Below are 10,121 nucleotides of genomic sequence, written 5' to 3' on the forward strand. Positions count from 1 at the left end.
ATAATATCCTGAACAGGGAATTATTTTGTTCTTTTTTTTTATGGTGGAATCTGAAAACCTCTTAACCTTTCTGTTAACATAGCTGTACTGTGGGACTGTGTGGTAGACTGTGAGCGAGACAGCGCGGGTGTGACGGGAGAGCGGTGTGTTTCCACACTGGCGGCCATATGGGAGAGAGCATGGTGGACAGCGGGCTGACCTCTTAACTTCAGGCCTGAGTTTGGCATTACATTTCTACTATCTCATCAATGAGCTCTTTCCCTCCTGCAGAGTTGGAGGATCGTGTCAGATACAATTTTGTTTTTTTTAAGACATTTTGGGTTAGTAAATGGAAGTGTTACATTCATTGATAGACATTTGCAATAATGTATTTTTTTTTAAATAAAGTGTTAGGTTGGGTTTTCATTTCTATGCGTGAAGTCAATCATCTACAGAAAAGACTTCTTAGTTATTTAGTGTCAGTGCATTTAAAATCTTTCTTATCTTTTCCATCGAACCAGGACATTGCTAAAAGTAATTAAGTAGTGATCCCAGACCTTGAGGTGTTTGTTTGATTTTTTTGCAGGTTATTGGAGGCTGATTAGAACCTGGGTACAAAACGATTAAAGTAGTTTTTGCCATGCTAATGACACAGATTTAGGGGTGGCTGTGTCAGTCAGTTGGTTGTTATTTGACTCCTAGTGACCATGTTAATCCCCAACTTTTCATACAGCACTACCATCAGATAAATAAAATAATCATTGTGGGTATGTTGGCCAGTAGCATTTTTAAATGCACTTCACCATAAGGGTCAGAAACAGGTTTTGGACGGAAAACCAATTTCGATTTCTTTGCTGGAGCATTTTAGCCTCACAGAGCAGCTAACTAACTATATATTAATGTTTCTGTTACAACATCTCAGGTGAGATGCTGCATTGTCACTGACATAAATGAAAGCTTTGTAAGCTTTGTATTTTTTATCCTTGCTACATTACATTCACATATTAATCACATTCTCTCAGTCTCAGATTAAGATATGAATGCATAAGTAATTCACGTTTTGGTGTTACAACTGGTTTGACGCAGGTGTTATTTGTTTTGCCTTTTGGATATCTCAGTTTTGATTTCACTCATTTTTGAACCACCCAGTGTGAATGGAAATCGTGGTTATGTAGTTACATTCCCATACCATCTAACATTTAAACTGGATGAGAGGTATATATGCATGTAGTTTTGTCCTTGAAAACTACTTTGTATTGCAAAGGCAGAGCTCTTTAAGGGCACAGACTACTTTCAATTTTCAAATGCAAACACATTTGTTACAAAGTATATTGTGGCAGCAGAGCTCTCAGATCTTTAAAAGATGCGTACCTTGAAATTTTCTGAGTGGTTATTTGGCTTATACACAAGACAGCCGCAACAGAATGTTTAATAATGTTCTAAGAGCTACTAGGGAGCATTTGCTTGACGCATGAGAGTCAGACAGCTGATTTGTTACAACAGAGGTATAATTTAGCTGCATGTTTCTGTGACAGCTCTATTAAATGCTCTGGCTTTGAGAACACACTGTAGGGCTTGTATCTGAATTAACAGACATGGTTATCCCATCAATATTCCAAATGTTAATGTAATACAAACAAAAAGTAAAGTGAACAGCTAGCGCAGCATGTTATTCAACCTGCTGAATGTGGATGAAGGAGAAAATTAGGCAGCAAACTGCAGAAATAACGAAATGTCTGAGCAACTCATGGATCCAGATTAATGTGTGGATGTACATTTTACATTTGCCAGATGAAAATGCTATAAAAGATCTATCCCTCAGAACACCTTTGGAATGATCTCAACCACGGCAGAGAAAGGGGCATCCACAAATCAACCTTGGTCTTTTGCAGGAAGTGCTAATGCCTACAAGCTCCCTGCTGAGTCCCTGGGTACAACTTCTGTCCCACCAAGGAAGAATGGGAGAGACGCAAGAAACTTATAAGAGGAGAGAGGCTAACAGTGCAAATGTGTTTAGAGGGATGAGATGTCATTTCTGCTTAAGTGTCACATGAATTACCATCCCTTTGAGCTGCACGGCTTCTGGGAACGCTGCTCTCATGTATCCTCACTTATAGCTCCCTGATTCCTCCTCAATGATTGCTACTCTGAGCACATATAAGAGCTTTGAGACGACCTTCACAGGACAGAGACAGAACAACTTGCATTTCAACCGAGGATCTATCAAATAAGGCAACTGAGATGTCACTTAACCTTGTCATAACATGTAGCAGCTGCTATCAGGGCTAAAGGTGCACAGTACTGAATAGGTTCCTTTTGTTCTTGGCGGTGTTTACAATCTTTATATCCAGTATGCCAACACTTAACACTAAATCTTTTCAAAAACCCATACTCCATGTGTTTGTGTATGTGTATTATATTCTCCAAAGAAGCAGTGATATCCGATTTGAATAAATTTATAAAGCGTTATGTCATGTGTCATAAATTCCATTCTGCAGCTATCTTAAGTGAACATTGGACATTTTGACTGTTTCCTCATGCACTAACAAGGGTGTGGCCAACTTTTCTAGCTAGCTCACTGGCCAACACTATTTACAATGCAATGAAATTATATTCAATTCAAGTAGAATTTGCCATCAGTGCAAAATTCCCCACAAAACCAACCAAAACACGATGTATTGACCACAAAACCCATGTAATTTCCAACAAAGAAAAACGGAGAAAGGGGCAGTGTTTATTAATTTAATTTACACATAAGTTTTACTTTACCTTTCAAATAAAATAGGCTGACAAACACTACAAGCCATTAAGTGAGAGAGAAAACGGACTATTCAGTAGTAAGTGATAAAGTATAAGTATGTAACATTGTGACTACCAGCTATAAAAAAGGTAGTCAAGGCACTTCTTACTACAAAGCTAAACTGATGCACTTCCGTAGAACCTTTTATGGTTTTGTAAACTTTTGAGAGGTCATTATGATCAGGATTATGGCAGAACTGTAACATCAGAAATACATCACAGACACAAAAATCAATTAATCATTATCTAACACATCCTTTTGTAAATCAACAACCAAGCTGAACCTTGAATAGGGCAACACTTTTTATCAACAATTTTATAATACAGTCAGCCAGAGCACATACTTTTTACACTCAAACATAACTACTGTCCAGCATAATAATATAATCTTGTAACAACTGATCACAAGGCACTATGTTTGTTGCTTCATATGTTCCATTGCTCAATCAGTGCAGCCATTACGACATAATTCATAAGGTCTGATGAACATTACATTCACTAGGTGTAACAATCAACCTGTCTTAAGATTTGGTCTCATTTTAAGGAAAAATGTTTTTCCCACCTGATAAATAAGACACAAGATAAACAAGTACAAAAAAAACTGAATTCAAGCTCATTTTGGAACATATATAAGGTCAAGAATGACTATTATTAAGCCACTAAACAATGCCCTGCATTACCTGCATGCCCTTACTGAAATAGCAGCAGCTTCAGTAAAATGATCACGTCGTAAATGTAAGAGTTATGTGCTTTTTTTTGTCCAAATAGATTTACTATTCAACAAAAGACCACTATGGACAGTAGGTAGCCTTCAGAGGTGCTTATTCAACCAGTATGGACAATACTTAAGCTTACTCCAACAAAGACCTCCCACCATGAGTTTTTAATGCCTGAACACATTCACTATTTATGCCAAAAGACCACTATGGGAAGTTGCCTTCTGCTACGCTCATACAAACAGTATTCCGGTGTGTTTCAAATTGTTTCAGGGAACAGGTTAGCGGTCTTTGTCATCTCGAGTGCTGTTTGCGAGGGGTTTTCTTGAACAATTCAACTCTCATTATCACAAAAGTAATGACCATTGAGAACAGCATTTTCCTTGACAGACTCAGCTGTTCGCCTTTGATTTAAATCAAGTAATGCTTTTAGCAGGTCATTTAAGGTGGCTTCTCTGCCCTCTTTCTCCACCCAAATGTTCAACAATTCATGGATCTTGTCATCATAGAGAAGGTGGTCTTTGCTTTTGATTACATTGTCCATTATCCCAAGGTGCCGGAAGAATCTCTTGTGGTAGCAGAAGTCTATTTCTTCAAAATACTCAAAGCATTTCCTCAGAGACTCTTCACCTACAAACAAAGATAAAGACCTATCAGGTATGCAGTCACCATTGTAGTTAAATGTATCATTATTAAGTGATTTTGAACATTTAGAACTTGTACATAACTGAAATATCCCCTGTTTTTAACAAAGGTGTACCAGTGTTGTCACTGTGTGATCATAAGGAGGGGTCTATTGTTTGAAAGAAGGAACAAAAGTAAAAGACACTTTACCATTCACAGGAACAAGCTTGGGAAATTGCTTATCTTCCTAAATGACAAAAGAGAGAACAATAATTAATCAAAGAAGTCTATTGCAAATATTAATGAGTCAGAAAATGTAAGTCCTGGTGATCAAAACTCATTAATGATTTAGTTGCTTGGCATGTCCAAAAACACCCTCTTAAGATGACTCGCATGTTATCATTAGCAACATTATCAACACAAACATATGACACTACAGGAGGCATGTTTCACAATAGTTGACAGTAACTCAAACTAGCCGAGAGACACAGTGGGTCAACAACAATTATATTGCATAACATGTTATTGAACTGCAAAAAATCAGAAGGTGAACACAGAGAATGGCCATTATTAATTTTGAAATAAAAGTCAATGTTTCTCACATAGACTTATGCACTTGTGATAGTAACATGCGTTTCATGCCCTTTGTAATGTTAGAATCAAAGTGGAGAATTGGGAGGAGGAGCAGAGTCAGACAAGTGTAACCAGACGGTGGAGCATGTCTGCTGTTAAGACAGCAAAAAAATACTCTATAGAAGTAACCAGGTGAGAAGGAAATAAGCAAAAAGGAAAGCAAGCATAGAAGCAGGGGTGGAAATTAGCTTGTTGGGTCTCACCCTGCTGTTGGCTTGGGTGGGGACCAAGGGGCTGGCTGGTGGGGGATATGCAGGGAAGGCAGAGCAGGGCAGGCCAGTGAGACTGTGCTGGGAGTTACTGGCCGAGCTGCAGAGGCTTTCACACAGCACTTTGCGCTCTTCCTCAATGCCGGCCGAGGATTTGTCTCTCACCAGTTGCCGGGACAGGATCAGATTCGAGCAGCTCTGCCCTGGGGTTTCTCCGTTGCTCCTTTCCTTAGTGGAACGGTTTTGACTGTAATGCTAGGGGATGAGGATAGTTCAAACAGATATAATTTATGTCAGTTTGAAGAAAGATTCTTTTTTTATACAGCTTTTATATATTTGTTAGTCTATTGTACATTAGGTATGGGCTTCTGTATTTGTCTTCATTCTTTGTATAAAATCCATCAAAATCTAAGGAAACTTTAGTCTCAGCTATCACTTTATTGTCCTGCTCGGCCCTTGTTTTAAGTACATTCTGAAGTATACAGTGGTTGCAAAAAGTAACAGACCCCTTCACTTGCACATTTTGAGTTGTAGTTTTTACCCAATCAAGAACCCATAATGACAAAGTTACTCCTAGTTCTTTATGATTTCTCCTTCACATCTTTCCTGGATCTCACGTTGTTTTCCATCTGTGCTAACCCAACTCTCTAAGAACTTCAAAATCCTCCTTTACGGTAGAGTGGCTAGACGGAAGTCACAAGCCGCTTGGAGAAAATATTCACTTTGGGCAGAACTCTAAGCATTACAGCTGCCTAAATCCTTGGTAATACCATCCCTATGGTGAAGCTTCTCAGCACAACGAAGTTTCCCAGCACGACAATGACCAAAAGCGTACAGCCAAGACAACGCTGGAGTGCTTTGAGACAAATCTCTAACTGTCCTAGCTTGGCCCAGCCAAAGCCCAGACTAAAACCCCATAGAATATCTGTGGAGAGACCTGAAGATGCAAGTCCGCAGAAGTGTCTTATCCAATCGGAATTAAGAATCTGAATATTTATGTAAATGAGATTTCATGTTTTGTGTTTTAATACATTTGCAAACGCATGCTTTCACTTTGTCATTATAGGTTGTTGAGTAGAGTGATCAATAAATAAAGCAGGGCGCAGGTTTGCATTAGCGCTAATAGCATTCACTGCATGCTTAAAAAGTAACATTTCCCCCGTCTGCAGCGGCAATTGCGTATTGCCTCTGGACAACATGTGCACAAGAGAGAGAATAAACGTGTGATCAATTACAAACACTTATTTTTACAGTAGATGGAACGCACTCCTTTCTGGAGAAAACGTCCAGACCCAATACTGAAGCAACTGCACATGAAATTACCATCAGTGACTCACCAGTCCAGCTTTTTGACCATCAGGTACATTTCCCTGAGTATCTGAAAAAGTATGGGAGAAGAGAATTATGCAATTCAAAAGGAGCCATTTTACAACAAGTATTTGTAAATTAAATTCACCATTATGAATAAATCAACACTCATTAAACAAAAAGGGAACAAACATTTCTTTCAGCACCTATGGCCAAACCAATCAGTGGTGTCAGATCCATTTTCATAAGTCAGCTCTGAAACCTGACCGTGTGACACTTATTTGTGCTAGATTGAGTGGAGTTTACCAACAGCAGTGCAAACGGTAGAGACCAGGAAATTTACCTTCAAATGGCTTGTCATGACATGATCCAAATGGAAAAAGGGTTACTTGCCAACAACTGAATGCAGTCCAGTTTCAAGTTTGTTACTGACAACATACATCGTTACAGACAGTGTTTTCACATGTTGACTTTGCAGGCCAATCTGATATTTACGTTTTATTATCCTACTACACCTTTTTCAAACATCAGTAAAAAGTGTAAGCACATCAACTGCTGTACCACCTGCTGCTGTGTGATCATTAACTGAAACAATCAATGCCATACCTAATATTTGTAGTCCAGCAAAGCAGGTTTCTGACCATATTGCTACAGAAAACCATGCAGCATGTTGGAAAGGCTGTGTTGAGCACAGCGCATGTGCGTCAAAGACTGCTCATCCTAAGACTTTACTACCCAACATGTTTCTGTCGGACACACCCTGTGAATCAGATAATGACACGCCCTGTGAATCAGATAATGACAAGCCCAGTGAATCAGATAATGAGTCGTTTCAGGCCTAGTCACATCCATTTAAAAACGCAAGTTCTACCTGAAAGTTTTGACAGTAAGTCCATTGCTTGTTTTAGTTGATTAAATATTCTGTAGCCTAATCCCTGTGTGTTGAATGCAAATGAGAAGCTAGAGCTTCACAACATGCCCCACTGGACAGCCAGAACAAGTGGGTAAAACAGTACGTCGACAATGTTCAACCAAATATGGCTAATGCTAAGTCTCTGGAAGCCATGCTTGCTGATTTGCAACAGTATCAACATTGTACATTTATGTTGATGTTGAGTACATTGATTATTGGATTAGGAAAAAAAACATCAGCATCAAAGAAGAAGACCTGTCAAAGCAATAGGCACCGTAGAGGTGCTTATTACTACAGATAAGGGACCTAAAAGGAATGTTAGGAGAGCACAGCTCAAGCTTTTGCTCTGGTCTCAAAACATCTTACCAAAGGAATACAGTGAAAAATTTGCCAGCTGGCCAACACTGGCACATTTACAGAAATGTTAATTAAGTTGCGATGTCCTTTATAACTACATACAAAAATTCATAAAAAAGCGCTTGAGCCCTGCCATAATGTTTCCTTATATGTACACATCGTTTTAAAAAATCAAATTGGAACCATTTAGCGCTGAACCAACTGACTTGACTGATTAATCAACTAGTGTATAATCAGCAACTATTTTTATTAGAGGACAAACATTACGAAGTTCTTTTTTGTCCGATTTGAGATTACACTGAATATGTATATGTTTTGGACTGTTTGTTGGACATTTCATTTATAAGAAAACTTGGAAATGAAGGGTTTTAAATATTTCCCAGCCAGTATCTTTCCTAGAAATAGTTTTTTACCTACCTGTTGCTTTACGACGTCTCCTTCTGCACACAGTAATGATTATCCCACCAATAACCAAAGCAGCAGCCAGTACAAGTGGCACAATCACAGAGGCCTTTGCTGATAAAAAAGCAATATTGACAACCATTAGCACCATATTATGTTAATGATAATACATTTCATACTTTGCTTTTCTGGTGTTGCAGCGTCATGTGTAAAGTCGAATGCATTTTTGTCTTTAAAAATAAAAATAAATGTTTTGCTTTTCAGGTGGCATTAGGATCCACTGTGCTGTGTACCTGAGGCAAAGCCAGCATTGCTCTTGATTTTCTTGCACTCTGTGTTGGAAGTAGAGGTGCAACCCCGCTCCATCTCTTCATCTTCTTCACAACTGAATTATATGCATGAAGGAATACAACTTAATGAGGCTGTTTTAAGAACAATTGTCTTTAATTCAGATATAAGTGACATGAAGAAGGATTATTCTTCCATCATTAAATCTTAACCAAGCATCAGGTGTGTCCTGTTTGGTCTGCATAGACTCACCTTGAACACGTCTTGCACACCTCACATGCTTGGTCAGGAGCACAAAATCTTCCCAATTTGCACTGACATTCAGTATCTTGAGTTGGAGTACATGGCCTTACAACTTCCTGATCTGAGAAAGCAACATGAAAAAAGACCTTGTTAAGTCTGAGTTTATGCACGGGGCACTTTGAAAAGGTTGAATATGGATTTTTTTCCCACAGTCATTCCAATCAATAGTGTAAATCCGGCAAGCAATTACCTGAGCGACACCGTGTGCACTTCAAACACAGCTGCAGTCCGTTAGCGTGCTCAGTGTATGTCCCATCGTCGCATTCCTCACACTTCCCCTGCTCTCCTGCACTGGTGCAGGGCGATATCTTACGTGTACCTTGCGCACACACACACACACACACACACACACACACACACACACACACACACACACACACACACACACACACTTTATTGATTCGATCCAGTGACAGAACTTCAGTCTGAGTGGACTACATCAAGTGTGGCTCTATGTGTCTTACCAGCTGGACAGTATAAACAGCAGATGTTACCATCCAGATACTCTAGGTCTGGTCTGCAGGGGAAATCCCGCCTTGTCCTGTTGCCTACTAAGTTGAGGCCAGAGCGCGGATATGCCCCCATGGGTTTGAGATGCCAAGTCAATGTCAAAAAAGCCTTTGGGGAAAAAAAAATTAGAACAGTCAACATGTTAAAAACACTAAATATTGTAGTTATGGGTTGATTTCTTTTTGTTTTAGAATCAATTTATTTAATGTTTAGTGCAAAGATGTGCAAAGATTTCTAAAATTCATTAGCATTTAAATTGGTCAACTTCCACTTAGAATTGATTAATTAAATATCAAATATTTTATTGACCTAAGAATTAACAGAGAGACATATTGGCCAACTAATCAATAATGGTTATGATTATTAGTTGCAGCCCTCATTTTGATAATCCCGGAATTGTTGATAATAAAGTCAAACTGACTGAGATGCTATTTGAGTCCCATTGGACTCTGGCACATTGTGATAGATGTGCATGGAAAGTCTACTCAAAGGATAAATTGTGGCTGTGTGATGTGCTTCAATCTGGCTACATATCAATGTGTTTATGCTGTTATTTTATTGTAAGTATAAGTCGGCTGTATGATAAAATATGTCAAGTGTTACGTGTGAAGCATTTGAACTCAAGGAAAATATCCCTCTAAGGACAAAAAAGGAGGCTATTGCCTGCAAAGTGGTCTCCATGAAATGTACAAATAAAAACGTTGTTGTAGGACTATAGCAAACACATTGTTGGAAAGGTCTTGACCTCAGTGACATACAGTGACTTGAGAGAGTTTAAACAGCCAAGCTAAAGTTGATTAAAAAGAGGAATAAAAAACTAATCTTTTAGAAATGTATCTAAATGCCGTAATTCACAGAAATAAGTTAAATCCAACCTTTTAATGACACCAAGTTTTCTTTGTGAATGACTAATGTATTGTAAATGAATAAATGTTCTTCCTTAAAATACAGGGGGCATAAGTAGACACACCCCTATGTTAAATTCTCATTGAGGCAGGCAGATTTTTATTTTTAAAAACAAGTTGTTTTATGGATCCAGGATACTATGTATCCTGTTAAAGTGCCCCTTGGCCTTAAGAA

General features: G+C 38.6%; 1 protein-coding gene and 1 long non-coding RNA gene across 7 annotated transcripts in view; both read right to left on the reverse strand.

Annotated features, from left to right (window-relative positions):
* Positions 1-3,173: 3,173 nt before the first annotated feature.
* Positions 3,174-10,121, reverse strand: part of hdr (hematopoietic death receptor) — an 11,539-nt gene continuing 4,591 nt past the window's right edge. Inside the window, exons 2-10 of one of the 6 annotated variants that reach the window (XM_034871910.1) lie at positions 8,996-9,149; positions 8,722-8,850; positions 8,481-8,592; positions 8,234-8,325; positions 7,956-8,054; positions 6,298-6,338; positions 5,126-5,188; positions 4,329-4,365; positions 3,174-4,124 (exon numbers count right to left, since the gene is read on the reverse strand). In XM_034871910.1, the coding sequence (XP_034727801.1) occupies positions 3,829-4,124; positions 4,329-4,365; positions 5,126-5,188; positions 6,298-6,338; positions 7,956-8,054; positions 8,234-8,325; positions 8,481-8,592; positions 8,722-8,850; positions 8,996-9,149 (1,023 nt within the window). In that variant the 3' untranslated portion in view covers positions 3,174-3,828. Of the gene's footprint in view, positions 4,125-4,328; positions 4,366-4,954; positions 5,216-6,297; positions 6,339-7,955; positions 8,055-8,233; positions 8,326-8,480; positions 8,593-8,721; positions 8,851-8,995; positions 9,150-10,121 lie in introns of all 6 variants that reach the window. The other 5 variants (XM_034871905.1, XM_034871909.1, XM_034871904.1 and 2 more) reach the window with 5 other exon arrangements.
* Positions 6,451-7,856, reverse strand: LOC117944799. The gene is made up of 3 exons (XR_004656662.1): positions 6,910-7,856; positions 6,833-6,838; positions 6,451-6,530 (listed from the first exon to the last, which is right to left on the reverse strand). It is a non-coding gene; the product is annotated as an uncharacterized LOC117944799 (long non-coding RNA).

This window comes from Etheostoma cragini, chromosome 5 (genome assembly GCF_013103735.1).
Source record: "Etheostoma cragini isolate CJK2018 chromosome 5, CSU_Ecrag_1.0, whole genome shotgun sequence".
Classification (NCBI taxonomy): Eukaryota; Metazoa; Chordata; class Actinopteri; order Perciformes; family Percidae; genus Etheostoma; species Etheostoma cragini.